The 17,095-nt window shown below is 46.0% G+C and overlaps 1 protein-coding gene across 4 annotated transcripts in view; it reads right to left on the bottom strand.

Moving 5' to 3' along the window:
• The window catches only part of DAAM1 (dishevelled associated activator of morphogenesis 1), a 652,790-nt gene that overhangs the window by 164,696 nt on the left and 470,999 nt on the right, over positions 1-17,095 (bottom strand). For all 4 annotated transcript variants that reach the window (XM_078660609.1, XM_078660607.1, XM_078660610.1 and 1 more), the window contains one exon: positions 13,202-13,273. In XM_078660609.1, the coding sequence (XP_078516735.1) occupies positions 13,202-13,273 (72 nt within the window). The remainder of the gene's footprint in view (positions 1-13,201; positions 13,274-17,095) is intronic.

The raw sequence follows: 17,095 nt of genomic DNA, 5'->3' as shown, positions 1-17,095 counted from the left end.
AACGAGGAGAAAAGGTGGGTGGGGGGGGAAAACAGTAACACTGGTCAGCTGCTCTTGTTTGCAACATTTCGAGAACATAAGTCAGGAAATAGGAAAAAATAGTGCGCAAAACAAACTGAAATAGAGAGAAGTAAAATAAGCCCTGTAACAGGGCTAGCTGCTATGGGAGGGACCGACAGACCAAAATGAGGGACAAATGGGCAGGATTTACGATTCAAAAGTAAGGAACTTAGAAAGGCACCCGGCACTGTGGCACATCACACCTTGCTGCAGTGTCTGAGGAGGGGTGGAGTGACTGGGAAGGCATGGACATGGTTGGAATCTTTCCTTCATGACCGTAGCTTTTATGTTGAGCAGGGTCCTCATAGGTCAGAGGCCTTTGACCTTAAGCAAGGGGTTCCCCAGGGTTCTAGTCTCAGCCCTACCCTGTTCAATCTTTATGTGGCGCCTGTGGCCTCAATAACCGAACAGTATGGAGTGGAGGTGGTAACTTATGCCGACGATACTCAGCTAGTTGTGGCTCTGACACAACCGGCTGAGCACGCAGCCAGCAGATTTGCATCTTGCCTTCAGGATCTGGCAGGATGGATGTCCAACAACTGCCTCAGATTGAATGGGGACCAAACGGAGGTGCTAATTGTTGCTCTGTTTGGACCTCGGCTTGGTGGCCTCACACTCTGGGCCCCCTACCCACTCCTAAGGATCAGGTTAAGAACCTCGGCATTTGGATTGACTCCAAAATCTCTTTTGATTATCACACCCAGCGTGTTGCCGGGATGCGTTTTGGTATTCTCCGCTGTCTGAGAAAGACACTCGATTTGCTCCCCAGGTCAGCTAGGAGGGCCCTGGTCCATGCCCTGGTCACTTCCTGGCTGGACTATGGGAATGCCCTCTATTTGGGAGCAAATGCTAGGTGTCTCCAGAGACTGCAGCGTATCCAGAATGCTGCCGTGCGTCTGGTGCTGCTGCTGCCCAGGAGAGCTTCCTCTACAAGGGCCTTGGAGGCATTGCATTGGCTTCCCATCAAGGAACGTATCCAGTTTCAGCCATAGGATCGTTTAGGGGAAGGGCCCTGGTTTTTTGCGCAACCTGCTTACACCATATACACCTACTCAGCCCTTGCGGTCTCAGGGTGCGGGCCTGATGTACGTCCCCAGGTTCAGCAGGGCTAGAATGGGGGGGAAGATCCTTCCGTTCCCTGGCTGCCCGTAGATGGAACACCCTTCCAGTCAGGCTCCGTGCGGAGACTTCGGAGATGGTGTTCCGGAGGGAACTTAAAACTTTTTTTTTTTGTTCCCAAAGTCTTAATTGCTGCCTGTCCAGGGTTACTGTTCGGATGATGCTTAGACCACTTATAGCGCAGGGACACACTGGTAAGTGTAACCAGGCGCTTTATAAGCTCAGTATTATTATTATTATTTTTTTTTAACAAACAAAGAAAAGTGATGAGACGGCTTGAAGCCCATGTACTGAATACACCATGCCTCGCAGAGCAGCACGAGTGCTGCTAGGCTAGACTTAAAAAGCGTCTTTCAATTTGAATGTCTCTACATGGGCAATACATGACCACCATAGCTAAAATGCCCCTGTCACCAAGGTAATAATATTAGCAATATTGCATTATTTGCCGCTCAAATCTGATCTTTAAATATATTTTGAAAATCAGTTTTTCAACAAATAAAATCAATTGCGTTCTGAAAATACACACATTTTCTTCTCAATTTCAATTTTGGGACATTAATCAAACTGAGCAGAAGCTTCAAATTTAGTAGGCTGGGCTGCCCGACTAAAGTGCTACAACCAGGTAACTGCAGAGCTACAAGTAGCCTCAGGAGCTAGTCGCTGGAGAAGCCGGTTCCCTAGTTAATGATTATTTGTGTGTTTGTACGTGGCATGTTACAAAGGCAGCTGTCACGCAGAGATCCAGTGTGCCCAGCTGCCGTATGCACAGCCTCTGCAAACAACACACCACTGACAAAGTATACAGCACGCTGCTGTCTTCATCAATGGCATTCTGCATAACGCCTACAGCTCTATGCCAAAACTAAATTCTTCGCATTTGGAAAATGTGATGCAGGCAGACAAGTGCTGGACAGCTGAAATGAATCCCCCAATATGTCCCTTACAACCACCGGCCTTGTTTGTTTAATCCCCACTTAATCCTCATAAAGGAATTGGTAAACTGTGGTAAATAATACAATATATGTTAAAGATGCAAAAAACACTTCCCTGCACACCGTAGTAGACCCTAAAGGTTCCATGCTAGCCTTTTTAGCATACAATAAAAACTTTATTGTCTACAAGATCTTATTTTTAAATTTTAGTACATTTATTTACATGCAATTTCTATTTCAAAATGCAGTTCTCATGTCTGATGAAGGGATTCGTGACGAAATCGTGAGTGTGCTCTTGATGCTCTGAAAACCGTCATTGTAAGTCAGGTTGTTAAACTAAAAAGGGAGAACCTGAATGTGAAACACAATGTTCCCAGAAAATTGGGGCCACTGGAATTTTTCCTTGGTTCTAGAACTTTCCTAATTACTTTATTATATTGACACGAATGGGTACAGGAAAACATTGTCGAATTTTCTTTCCCATAATTGGACATCATGCTTTAAATATGGATTTTATAGTGCAAGGCTACAATGTACTGGAGTGCAATAGTTCAAATAAGGTTTTACCTTTTTATGTGTGGGTCTGTCAGTACATCTGACTTAACAGATTTACTGTTTCCAACATACATATTGTGGGCTGTGTTCCTGACCATTTCAACCACTGACCTCTTTTCAACCATCCACGTTCACCCATTGGCTTAAGACTATGTCAGTCACATCTAGGGTAAGCAGAGAGGAGTGTTTCATGTTTAATACTGCTGGCTGTTGGGGTGTTTCTTTCAGTCTTCAATGGAGTGCATGCACTGCAATGTGTGAGGGACTTTATTTTAACATCTCACTGCATCTCCGCTGTCTGATCCTCACTGCTAAAATGTTTACTCGTCTTCTTCTACAAGTATTAGCACATTCAACCTAGATTTACTGGCTTTGCCAATGCTTGTTTTGTTTGTGGATCCATGAAAACCCTCTCGCGCCCGACAACTCAAAGCTTTTCACTATTTTCTAACTAGGTTTGAAACAGGATTCCTCATACAATGCGAAGAGAGGCATGGTAGCCAGAAACGAAAAACAGCATCCACGGTCCTAACACTGCCTCTCTTCGCATATATGAGACACAGCGAGAACAAGACAGGATAGTAAACCCTATGTTGACACAAGAGCAATTATTTCATTTTCGAACTAGCACAGACAGTATATCAAGCCCTGAAGAAGTCTCGTTTTTGAGACGAAACGCATTGGCTAAAAGGGAAATTACATGTACATTTGGATTTTATCTGTTTTGGATCGACTAATAAAGAATTGAATACGATAATCACTGAAGTCCGGACCTGCTCATTACGAAATCCTTTTCTTTAATTTACTCAAGACAAAAAAAGACTGATCATAATATTTGTTTGATGGGTGCTGATTCCATATTCAATTTATCTCTTTTTACTTATGTGTGCACCATATAAGGCACATAACACGAGACTAAATTATAAGCCACTAGAAAATAATCTTCTAATGGATGTTAAAATGGGAGTTTTTCCCTTTTTACTCATACTATCCAAACAGTGCTCATTGATGTATTGCCAGACAAGGCAAAAAATAATTCTAAACCTGCTGGGTTTTTGAAAGAGTGGAAATCTGCATCAAGTAATTGTAAGGAATACGGTTTATGTTTGAGGAAAGTGAAATCTTTTTCAAGCAGCAACCACAATTATTCTTAGGATGAAGCCACAAGCAAACTATAAATTGACCTGTGCTCAACCCATGCGTAGTTTGGTATAGAGCAGTTAGGATTAACTCGGAGGCAATGTGCAAAGTATTTATTTGTGCAGCACTTCACACACTGAAAGAAAACACCCCACAAAAGGAGCACAGGACCAGTTTAGACAAATAGAGTAATTTATAATAAATAAAACAAGCCCAAAATGACAAAAATCCAATTAATAGAATCGGAGATATTAAATGTTAAAGTTTATAGTGAAGAAATGCGTTACTTACCTGTAACAGCAGTTATCCAGTATTGGTGTCTTTCATGGATTCACATGCCTGAATCATTCCCCGTCGTCGAGACGGGAGCCTCCGGTACATAAAAAAGTAATGTCCTATAGACATACATAGAGAAAATAGGCCTAAGGGCCTCCCCTTAGTAGCCTTTCTTAGTCCTTATGTAAAAAGGACCAAACTCTCCTAGTCAGCCAATCAGCTCCGACCTCCCTCTAGAACCTTCCTGGGAGGAGCCTCAGTCCCTCAGATTTTCGTACGCACCCAGCTAGGTAGGCGTAATGTTGTCAGAGAGGGATGTGAGTCCTTCCCGGGGAGGCGGGAGGGTTGCATGTGAATCCATGAAAGACACCAATACTGGATAACTGCTGTTACAGGTAAGTAACGCATTTCTTATCCAGTATTAGGGGTGTCTTTCATGGATTCACATGCCTGAATCAGAATAGTTAGCAATCAGATATGCACATTTGTGATGTAAATCAGTTCTGCAGTCATGTTAGACAATGCATATATCATCACATATAGTATCACAAGAGCAAGGAATGTGCATACCTGGATGGCGGGATGTAGGAAGGCTCACCTCACTGAAAGAGATGGCGAAGCACCGCTTGACCCACTGCCATATCCTTCTGAAGTTCGATATCCAGGCAGTAGTGGCTGGAGAAAGTGTGCGGTGACTTCCAGGTCGCCGCTCTGCCAATGTCCAAGATTGGCACCCCCGCGAAGAGTGCTGCTGACGTGGACATCGCCCTGGTGGAATGTGCAGTGACCTGATCAGTCAAAGGCCGTCCGGCCTGGTCATGGCAGAATGCAATCGTTGATGAGATCCATCTTGAGATGCTTTGTTTCGTGAGGGACAGGCCCATTCTTGGTCTGCTGTATGCCACGAACAGTTGTGAAGAGTTTCTGAAAGTCTTAGACTTATCTAGGTAGAACCTGAGACATCTTTGAGATCTAAAGAATGTAGAGCCCTTCCTGCTGCGGTTGAAGGGTTCGCAAAGAAAGTTTGAAGGATTATTGGCTCATTGAGATGAAAGTCTGAAGGCACCTTTGGAATGAATTTTGGGTTCGGTCTCAGCACCATGCTAGCATTCCTGAACTGCATGTATGGTTCCTGAATGGACAGAGCTTGGAGCTCGCTCACTCTTCTGGATAGAAAACCGCCTGTAGCCCACTGACTCTTAGTGGGGATTTTTCACGAGACATACTTTGGGTCAGCTCCGTGTACTGGTTGAACGGATGTTTCATGAGCTTGGTAAAAACCACATTGAGATGCCAGGAGGTGGCAACATCCTTACTGGCGGGAAAGATCTATATAAACGTTTCAGAACTTGCTTAATCAACCCGCTTGACCAGAGCGATGGGCTCGTTTGAATTCTTTTATAACGAGATAGCACTGTTAAGTGTACTGTAATGGATAGATAAGGCAATATTTGCACCAGTGATGTGGAGAAAAGCATATTTCTGCGGTCGACCCCGCAGACACAAAGCGCTTCCCTTTCCGGGAATATGTTCATGTGCTATCCGCACTTGCTCTGGCAAGAATGTCTACAGCCCTGTGGATTATTCCGATTGTGGAACTCTGAACTCAGTCTTGTGGATTATTCCGATTGTGGAACCCTGAACTCAGGGGTCAGGCGACCAACCAGAGAGACTTCAGACCCTGATGTCGAACTGCATTATCGATCATAGGAAGCAGAGATAGATACTGCCGCCGGTGGATCGGCGGCCTGATGTCGAACTGCATTATCGATCATAGGAAGCAGAGATAGATACTGCCGCCGGTGGATCGGCGGGCTACAGGGATAGGTGGTGGAGTTCTGTGAACCAATGTCGCCTCGGCCCAATTGGGTCTATTAAAATCAGAATACAAGGCTCCACCAACCTTGTCTTGAGGACAATGGGAGCATCGGGAATGGTGGAAAGGCCTACGCAAAGACATTGCGCCATGCGGTTGGAGATGCATTCCCTAGCCAATTACCGAAGTGTGGGCATTCGGCTTTCATTCACGTCGCAATGAGATCCATTTGCGGTGTGTTTTATCTGGAGAAGATGTGGCCAATGATTTGTTGGTCCAGCGCCCTGTTACAATGGTTTCTGCCTGCTGAACGCATCGGTGAGCCCATTGTTCGTCTTATTCTTGGTAGGCAAGCTTAAAGGTCCAGGAAGACCGTCAGCAGTTCAGGCAGAATGATATGTAGTGTCTTCTCCATAGGAGACTACCTTCCGCATTTTGTGACGACGTGAGGAACCGCCGGAAGTAGGAGTGACAAGCCTTGAGACAGTTTTTGAGAGGATATTCCTCATTGTAGGACTCCGGCCATGTGAGGATTCCCTTTTATGTGGCAAGATGACCTTGTAGATTGTAACCACTGCTTCGATAGCGCCTCTTGTAGAGGTCTCGTTCGTAGTTGAGAGCGAGGAATCAGGAGGATACACTATCACTCTCTGATGGGAAAACCTTTGCTGACCGTGTGGCCAGGGTTATACCTAGGAAACTGATGTACCTAGGAAACTGATGTAGTGAGAAGGTTTCAGGACCGATTTTTCCTGATTGAGGATGAGATCCAAGCATCGAAAACTGAAAGCAGGCGTTGGGAGACCTGGACACGTCTTTTAAGGATGAAGCCTTGAGCAGGCAGTCCTTCAGAAACCGAAAGACTTGGTGTCCTAGTTATGTCGCTCCCAGGGAACTGTATTTCGTGAATATGTGTGGTGCAGACTTGAGCTCGAAAGGCAGAACGCGAAACCGTAAATGTCTGCCCACTACTGCAAATCGTAAGTACTTTTAGCGATTCCTGTGAAGTGGGATATGGAAGTAAACGTCCTGTTTGCTGGACCTCATGGATTACCATGCGAAACAACTGCCTCTTTTAGGAGGGTGTTGAAGTCTCTGAAGCCCAAGGTTGGTTTCCTCCTCTTATCTTTTTTCTGGATTTAAAAAGGAAGCGGGAACAAAAAAAGCCCCTTTTCCCTTATGAGGAGGAGGTACTCTCGCTATAGCTCCTTTGAGGAGGAGGAACTCTCGCTATAGCTCCTTTCTACAGCATAATCCAGACGTAGATGCAGCTGTATATCTTGATATCTCCGCTGCCCGTTCCATGAGAAGACAATTTCTCAGAAGATGGGTGCTTGTTTTGCTATTGTCGGCGACTGAAGGCATTGTGGTCTACTCTGGCCTGAAGAGCAGGAAGATTGGAATTGATAATTTCCTTTGAGGGAAGACCTTCTTCTTCCTCCATTTGTACTAAAGGACAGGTTCATATACTGAGGAGTGTCCAAAGCTCTCGCATTGTCTGTTTCGTTAACTTTTCGTGCCAATAGTGACTGGCCCTCATCTGGCCTGTCCAGAAACGTTGTTTGCACCTCAGGACGGAAAGGGCCCTCCTTGGATCCGCAAGACTGCTGGTCCAGCCACTTGCGGAACCTTGTCATAGCGATATTCCTCGCGCAGTCTATGGTTTAACGCCAATGCACCGCCTCTAGCGGAATCCACCTAACTTCCTCTTCGGATGAGTCTGGTAATTCCGGCTGGTATGGGGCCAGTGTGCCCACAATTTTTCCATGCTAGCGTACCAAGAGCGCTAGAACGTACACAGAGGAAAACCTGTTCGTAAGGTTGTCCACTCTTAGACCCTCCTTATCAGGAGGAGGTGACAACGGGGCCGAATGATCCCCGGAGTTTTTCTAGGCCGCCTGTGGCACTACGGAGTCCGGCTTAGAAAGTTCCTGTTAAGCACGCCGGTGCTGTATCTGGCGCCTTATACTTCTTCTCCAACGGAGGGATTACCAGTGATACAGAGGAGGGGTACTACCGGACCCTTACCTCTTCTGACTATAGGTAATGGATAACCCGTATTGACCTTACTGCCTTCTTGTAGGGTTCTTTGAAGACGTACAAGAAGCAGGCCTGTTCTTGAGAGGTCATGGAGATCTTAAAACGTTGAGCAGCTCTCCATACCACCTTAGAAGAGATTCCAGAAGTGGTGGAGTTCCTTCTTCGTCGATGAATCCGTCGACGAGGTTGCCGTCATAGACTATGCCATCGTAGACGCGCAGTCATAGATGACCATACCCCCTTAAAAGAGATTACAGACTTGGTGGATTTCCTCCTTCGTTGACGAGTTCGTCGACAAGATCTCCGTCAGAGAGCATGCCGTCGTAGACGAGCAGTCATAGATGAGGCCGTCGTAGACTACTCGTAGACAAGGCCGTCGACGCCGTCGTAGACTAGCCTCCGTAGCTGAGTCCGTCGTAGATGAGGTCATCATAGACTAGACCATCCTAGACGAGGCTATCGTAGACGAGTCCCTCGTAGACTAGGCCATCGTAGACGAGGCCCACGTAGACGAGGCCCGCGTAGAGGAGGCCATCTTAGGCTAGGCCATCTTAGAGAAGGCCCTGGTCGACCAGACAGGCTGTCATAGACGATGTCGTCAATGACTATGCCGCCGTAGACGAGTCCTCGAAGATGAGCCTACGTAGATGAGGCTATCGTCGATACCGTAGACAGGGTGTCGTAGGCGAGCAGTCGACTCCTTAGACTAGCCCTTGTAGACGAGGCCGTCATAGACTAGGCCGTCGTAGACTAGGACCTCGTGGACTAGGCCATCGAGCACTAGGCCTTCGTAGACGACTAGGCCATCGATCATTAGGCCTCCATAGAGTAGGCCAGTAGACTAGGCCATCGTAGACTATAGATTAGGCCATTGTAGACTAGGTCCTCGTAGACTAGGCCCTGTAGACTAGGCCCTGTAGACGCTGTAGACAGGCCGCCGTAGACAGGCTGCCGTAGACAGGCTGTCATAGACGCGCCCACGAAAATGCGCCTTTGTAGATGAGGCCATCATCGTAGATGAGGCCATCATCGAAACCGTAGACAGGCCGTAGATATGCCGAGTAGTCTTCGTAGATGAAGCCATCATTGATACCGTAGACAGGCCTTCGTTCCGAGAGGCTGTCGTCGATGGTCTCGTCGTCGTCGGCGACGGTCTTGACGTAGACGGTCTTGACGTCGACGGTCCTCGCCGTCGTCGACGGTCCTCGCCGTCGTCGACGGTGTCAAAGTCGACGTCCATGGTGTCGTCGACGGTCTCGTCGTCGACGTCGATGTCCTCGTCGTCGACGCTCTCGGCGCTCCAATCGTCGACGTCGACGGTGTCGCCGTCGACGTCTATGGTCTCGTCGTCGACGTCATCATCGACGCGTCGTCGACGCGTCGTCGTCGACGCTCTCATTGTAATGATGATGGTTTTGACATCGATGGCTTCTTAGGCTGTACCTCAGGAGGTATAGACGACGCCTTGCTGAACGATCCTATGACCAGAGGAGGGGATATAGACGGCTCATACGTCGTCTATTTTGTCCGATATTTCTCCAAAGCAAGTCCTTTACTCTCCTTTCCCACAGAGTGGGGAGATCCTTGAAGGACTGCGCCCGGAAGACCCCATAGCGGTCTTTTTTGGGGCCTTCTCAGGATGGTACCCTGAGGAATGAGTCTGAGGAGATTCTCTATTGAGGTCTCCTGGACTTTGAGGGCAACACCTCATCGCAGTAACTGGAGAAAGAAATAACCTCCTTTCTGGCCTTAACCATATTAACAGCCTCTGTTCACGACCCTTCAAAAGTCACTTGAAAAAGTAACATACCTTGTAGCCTTTGGTCTGTGAGTGTGAGGAACCGAGCAGAGCCACCTCTTGGAACAAGAAGTGCAGGCTCCAAACAGAATTCTTCCGTTCTTTCCCTTGTTAGACCTTCTTTAAAGAAAGTATTTGAAGATAAAGAATGTATTTGAAGATATCCATAGTAGAAAAGCCAAATTAAGTGAAAAAAACACAGAATCTGAGCAGAGCTCAGAGGAGACTCCCTTAGCACAACGTGCGGTAGAAAATCTGAGGGACTGAGGCTCCTCCCAGGAAGGTTCTAGAGGGAGGTCGGAGCTGATTGGCTGACTAGGAGAGTTTGGTCCTTTTTACATAAGGACTAAGAAAGGCTACTAAGGGGAGGCCCTTAGGCCTATTTTCTCTATGTATGTCTATAGGACATTACTTTTTTATGTACCGGAGGCTCCCGTCTCGACGACGGGGAATGATTCAGGCATGTGAATCCATGAAAGACACCCCTAATACTGGATAAAATAGCACTAAATGGCGTAAAGCGCTAACTGTGGATAGTTGGTCGTGCCGGACCGGAACTAACCAGGCTGATCGTGATGGAGTACGGGCAGGCAACAGGGACCTGGTTAGGCCTGCTGAGCAAAGTACCTTAAATCTTAGTTTGCGGAGCGTTGTGAAGATCTGCGTCGAAGATGCATCACGTAGTGGGAGAGTGTCGTTGGCTCCAAGATGCAACGAGGTTGTGGTGTGAGGTCTTGTGTAGTCATTGAAGATCCTGTCGACAAGGGCTTGCGATGCGAAGTCCAGAGTCAAGGATGCGCTGTGCAGACGAGGCGATGCGCTGCTTTGAGGAGCTGAGAGGCAGAGTCCAACCTCATCACTGAGGCGGCCATAGACAATGGATGCTAAAGTCTGCGGCAAGAATGAGTCGCACAAATAAGTTTCCGATGTGGCGATGGGTTGCGATGCGGGTCTTTGCAATGATTCCTATCCACGCAGTAGCAGCTATGGTTCTACTCAGGGTTGCGCAGCAGAAGAAATGTATTCAATCCGCCGGCTCCACAGAGGCTGACAGAGCACGTTAGACTCACTTCCAAGGGTCTAGGACTGGGGTGACACCACTTGGCATGTTAGAATCACAGATGTCAGAGTCCAGGTGCTGGGTAAAGGTTGTTGAAGCCTTCTGTCCCTGAGGCTCAAGTCAGTAGGCCAGTCAACTAGCCCTTGGAGTCACTCTGAGGTTCTGGGTTCAAGAGATGCAAGTCCAGTCTTTCTCACCAGTCTTTCTCACCCAGGCAAAAGGGCAGTAGGTCAGCATGGCAAGACAGTTATACAGCAGGACAGCAGTCCATCAGAGTGGCAGTCCTTAAGCAACACATAAGCCCTTCTTCCTAGCAGGTTATCCACAGGTTCAGAAGTGTACTGAAGAGTTGGTGTCTGAGGTTCAGTATTTATACCCAGTTGTGACTTTGAAGTGGAAGAAAAGCTTCAAGAGGTTTCCCTTTGAAATCCCCAGGCATCCTGCCTTCCCTGCTCTGGCTCCAGACTGACTACAGGGGGTATATGCAGCCCAGTGTGTGGAAGCCGAACACAGACTACTCAAGTGTAAGTAGGTCTAGGTACAGCTCTGACCTCCCATCCTGCCAGTGTTGGACCATCAAGGCACACCTAAGCTCTTTATTGTGTGTGGCTGTCTAGTAGTAATGCACAAAGCCCATCTGTCAGCTACACCCAGTTGTGTGGCCAGAGACCGGCTATAGGCACTAAATGGCTATGCAGGAAAATGCCAGCTTTCTAAAAGTGTATGAGAAAAAATGGAAACCCAGTCGCTTTTTGATTCTGCCACTTATTTTATTTTGAGCAGATTTTTTCACCCTACGATTTTTAATCCGTGGGTGTTGTGATTATTTTATAACCTAAGTACTTAAAATAATCACAACACCCACGGATTAAAAATCGTAGGGTGAAAAAATCTGCTCAAAATAAAATAAGTGGCAGAATCAAAAAGCGACTGGGTTTCCATTTTTTCTCATACACATTAACGTTGTCCTACCCAGCGCTAAAGAGGACACAACCCCACTTTTCCCTAAGCTTTCTAAAAGTGGCATTTTCAAAATTGTAATTTCAAATTAGACTTCACTATAGGTTAGGATTTTTCATTACAATTCCAAAGACACCAAAAATAAACTGGTTACCTGCTCACCCTTTGGAAGGTACAGCTTATTATATGTACTAAGGTAACTCCAATGTTGCAGTAGTGAAAAATGCAGAACAAATCAAAACATTCACCCCCAGTCACGAGATCTGGGTTAAAACCATCATTCTTTTGCTCACCATGCCACTCCAGTTTAGACCTGGCCATATGCAAATCAGTCTGGACTCTGTGCCTTATGGAACAGTCCAGCCCGAACTGCTGAACCATGTCCGCCCTGGCCGGAAACAAGCATCCTAGGACCAGTTTCAGGGTTTCACCCCTCATCAGCCAGGGACCCACGTCTGGGCATACATGGTGCTGATGAGGGGTGAAACCCTGAAACCCGTCCTAGGATGCTTGTTTCCAGTCAGGGAGGACCTGGCCTGGCAGTTCAGGCTGGACTGTTCCCATTGGGCGCAGGGTCAAGAATGATTTGCATATGGCTAGGTACAAACTGGAAGGGCATGGGGAGAAAATAAACAATGGATTTAGGCCTAGATCTCTGTACTGTAGTGAATGTATGACATTGTTCTGCATTCTGTCCATCAATTGTTCTTTTTGCATTTGTCACCCCGAGTGGGACGGGTATGCCCAGACGTGGGTCCTGTGCTCTCCATGCCACTGGAGTCAAGTTATCCTGTCTGATGAGGGGTGAAACCCCGAAACCGGTCCTAGGATGCTTGCTTCCAGTCCAGGGAGGCCCTGGCCTGGCAGTTCGGGCTGGACTGTTCCCATTGGGCGCAAGGTCAAGACTGGTTTGCATATGGCTGGATACAAACTGGAAAGGCATGGGGAGCAAAAAAAAGATGGATTTTGGCCCAGATATCTGTACTGGGGTGAATGTATGAAATTGTTCTGCATTCTGTCCATCAATTGTTCTTTTTGTAAAGAGCTACTTAAGTGGGCGGCACAATCCGTACTGCAGGCCCTCTTGAAGCATTTAATTTACAGGCTCTGAGCACATGTAGTGCCACTTTACTAGGGACTAAGTAAATTAAATATGCCAACTGGGAATAAGCCAATGTTACCATGTTTTAAGGAGTGAGCACATGCACTTAAGCAATGGTTAGCAGTGGTAAAGTGTGCAGAGTCTTAAAGCCAACAAAAACAAGATCAGCAAAAATGGGGGAGGAAGGCATACCGTTTGGGGGAAGACCACCCTAAGGCTGACAGCTCTAACAGCAATATTTGTGGGTGAAGAACTTTTTATGTTTAATCATTTTAAATATTGCTTTGTGACACTTTCTTGTAGCAGTTACATTACAACCTTGTAACTGCAAGATACTCACAGCAGCCATTGAATTCAGCTGATCGATGTAAAACTCGGGCCAACTTGTAGCTCCTTTCTCTTCTTCTTGGTCCTGAAAAACAAAAGAGAACCACAAATTAATTCTATTGCAAATAACCATTGTGAAATTGAACAACATGGGAAACAAGGAACAATGCACATCCTATCTGTTAGCTGTCAGATTTGGAGATGAAGCTGAATTTATGGTAACCACAAGTAGCAAGAAACACATTTTCGTTTGAGACGCAACTGCACTTTGCTCTCGAAAAAAGCATGGCAAATTCATTAAAGTCAGGGAGTTCAAACCAGTGGGACACACACACAGACCCACCTGACAGAAGTACTGTGCGCTCCTGCTATACAGAATCTACTGCGGCAACAATACCAATAGAAGACTAGGTACCATTACACTACATCTACACAACTCCATGTACAGACAACACTACACTAGCAGTACAAAGAGATATGGGCTACGATAAGGGATAGTTTTCTGTTCAGGAGAAAGATCTGGCTGATGCGAATGGTTAGGATTAGGTTCAAGATTAAGGCATTAGAGATGCTCAGTGTTAGGTCACGAGGAAAAATAGATTTAATGGAAGGCTTTGGGGTTAAGTGAGATGTAGATGTATAATGTAACGGTATCCATACAGTAGCTACTTACATTACACCTATATGCACAGGTATATGGGTATTTCAGTGTTGTAGGTTCTACATAATAGCATAACCTAATATAACATAACAAGAGTATCTGTAGAATACCCGCTCACCATGAGGGGAGTGCTTGTCATTCTGGACCAGTAACAGAGGATTATAAATATACAACTCAATGATACGCATTTTATCAACCCTGGAAAGATGAATGGCTGAGTGAATCACTGGGATTCGAACTTGTGACACTGGCATCAAACACATAGCCCAGCAGTGGAGGCATCAAGGTGTAAGAGCCACCAGACCCAGTCATGTAACAGAAGGTTAATGTAGAAGAATTCTATGTAGTGACATACAATCAACAGGATCCTCCAATTATCTGAATGCTGGTGTACTGAAGAGGTCACTGGTCTTATGACCTAGGAGAAAAGATGGAAACTCATCACATGATGCCTGTTGGCTTCTCTGGAGGAAGAAAATACTCCATGAGCAGTTACTGTAAGTCTATTGTCAGTTATGTAGGTCTTGGTAGATTCATTCAGGTGCTTGAAAAAGGACATGACATTAACCATAGAGCAAATTAGGAGGTTAGTGTGATAAGTGGTGGACGCTTAGCCTCTTTCTTTTGAACAGGGACCAGGTCATGGCTCTACTGAGCACCAAGAACATCCAGACCAAGGAGTGCAAGGGTTGATTACTCATTAGCCTTACACTCAAGGTGCATGATGAAGGAAGGGACGGCGGCTCCTCACCATATCCTGCCAGAAGATCCAGTCTCATGGAGGCAATGTAATCCCCCTATTAGGGGTGCACAAGCTCTGAAAAGGTGTACTAGCAAGGCCATGCTTGACCTACCAGATTGACAGAGTGCCCAAGGGTAGCCTTGAATTACTAAGGAACGTTTGGAATTAAGTAGTCCTGGTAAAAAGCATAGAGGAATTTCCCAGAGGATTAGCTCAAAAGACTGTCCTCAAAGAATTTAGGGTTTTTGCCATTGCAAAGGGAAATGTTCTTACATTTATTGGTTATGTGGATTCTGAAGAGGGCTACCGCTGCATGAATCAAAGCCTCGGAGATAGAGGCGATGACTGTCTGGTTGAGTCCTAATTATGGGGGGTTTACAGGCATCTGTTCTGACTGTCTGTTTCTCTGGCTGACAACCTCATAATGTGGGACAACGAAGGACAAATGAATGGTAGGTGCTCTCTCCATGATCTTCACAGTCATCCAGAACAGTGGAGAAAAGGTAATGCTTCAAAGTAGAACAATGAAGACATGATTGTGAAATACTTCAGAATCCACTGGCATTAATTGATCTACTTTCATCCCAGGCCTAATATTCACAGAGCTAGGACATCATCTGGGTTGAGAGCCACAGAAATTCATTAGACAACACTGCTACAAGAAATGTACTGAGGTACTGCCAACAGCTACTGAAATATGGTAAAACCCTACAGACTCGTAAGCATGAATGTCTACTTTAGATATAAATAGCAGAAAAATACTACGGATGGGTTGATGTTCTTCGTAAAGTAAATAAATGTAGACAAAATAATGATAGAATTCGAAAAATACAAATACAGATGTGTAAAAAATGAAACTGTGTGCTTAATTACTCCTCATAGGAAAATAGACACTGCAACTTAATTGTAAAAATCTATACTTAGAGACTCATGCTGGTAAAAGTTAACCTGAGCTTCAATTAATTCACATACTCTTTCTTAAACATCAATCAACCAATCAGTTTAAACCCTCGGCATCTTAACAAGGTGAAACAATCACCAATATTAGACAGCCTCGACCAGACAACTACTGAACAGGGGTTTATGTTGCCATGATCTGGTGAATCTAGACTAATTATTGAAACTGATAACGCTTGCTAGCCACAATAAGTCTTGATAAATAAAAAATATTCCATCTATTGCAGACAAAAAAACGGTGTAACTACATTTGTTATTATTTCAAAATAATTATCTATTTAACCAGAATCATAAATAAAAAATGCAAACTTTAAAAATATCTGCTTACGCGTTAATAGATTTTAAATCGCGTTCAAAATATGCAGAACAGGTCCCACACAATCCTATTTTAAGACTACAGCAGCGGAGGTCACCAGCTTATTGTGGGGAAATAAACAAGCACGGATTGCACAGGACAAGCTCATACGTAGTTGGTACGATGGAGGAATAGCACTTCCGAACCTGCAGTTGTACTATTGGGCGGCGCACCTTAAAATGATAAATCACTGGTTGCACACCCCACAGGACGAGCCGGCATATCAGGCAGACAGGCAAAATCTGGAAGAAAGAGGCCTGATGGCTAATCTCTACCAGCGCCGAAAACTTCCGGGACTGGTTGGACCTACCGAGCACACAGTACACATTTGGTACCAGGCACATAAGCGACTGAAATGTGCAGGGTCAATCACGCAGACGACACCGCTATGGGACTCCCAACAGTTGGGTACCCTACGCAGGAGTAAAGGCTTCCAAAACTGGGATAATATTGGACTCTCAGTAGTGGGAGACCTTTGGAAACATGGGGCGGTGGTGGGCTTTCAACACCTTCACACACAATTTGGCATGGAGCAGACGGAAAAATTCCGGTATTTGCAAATCCGCCATGCGCTACACGCAGCCATACCACCGGGCACTACACTACAGGAATCCAATCCACTGGAGGATAGGCTCCTGACGGAGCACATGACAGAAAAGGCGACCTCCCTAACGTACCGCAAACTGGTCAATAATTTGCCGGACCCTACATCCAAACTGAGACAGACCTGGTCCCGGGAGGTGGGTGACTTTGATGATTCAGAGTGGCAGGAAACCATATCCTCGCATTGTGAGACGGCAATCCCGTCCAGGCTCCGATTGATCCAACTCAAAGTGCTACACCGCACATACTACACCAGGACAACTCTTCACGTAATGGGGGCAGCGGAACATAAGTACTGTCAACTCCGCTGTGGAGACGAGGGTACATTTTACCACACTATTTGGGACTGCCCCCGCATTGCGGCTTATTGGGTTAAAATGATGCGCACCATATCTCAAGCACTAGAAGTCTCGGTCCTCCCGGAGCCGAGACGCTGCCTTTTGAATGTGTGGGAAGCGAATGATCTTAACCATCAGGAACAGGCCTGGGCTATGCTTGGCATGATGATGGCGAAACGGAATATTGCTATGTTGTGGGGGTCGGGAACGTTACCTACACTTCGCAAGTGGTGCAAAGATATGGACGAGGC

This window comes from Lissotriton helveticus, chromosome 9 (genome assembly GCF_964261635.1).
Source record: "Lissotriton helveticus chromosome 9, aLisHel1.1, whole genome shotgun sequence".
Classification (NCBI taxonomy): Eukaryota; Metazoa; Chordata; class Amphibia; order Caudata; family Salamandridae; genus Lissotriton; species Lissotriton helveticus.
The sequence above is the reverse complement of the archived record's forward strand: the minus strand, read 5'-3'. Positions and strand labels throughout refer to the sequence as shown.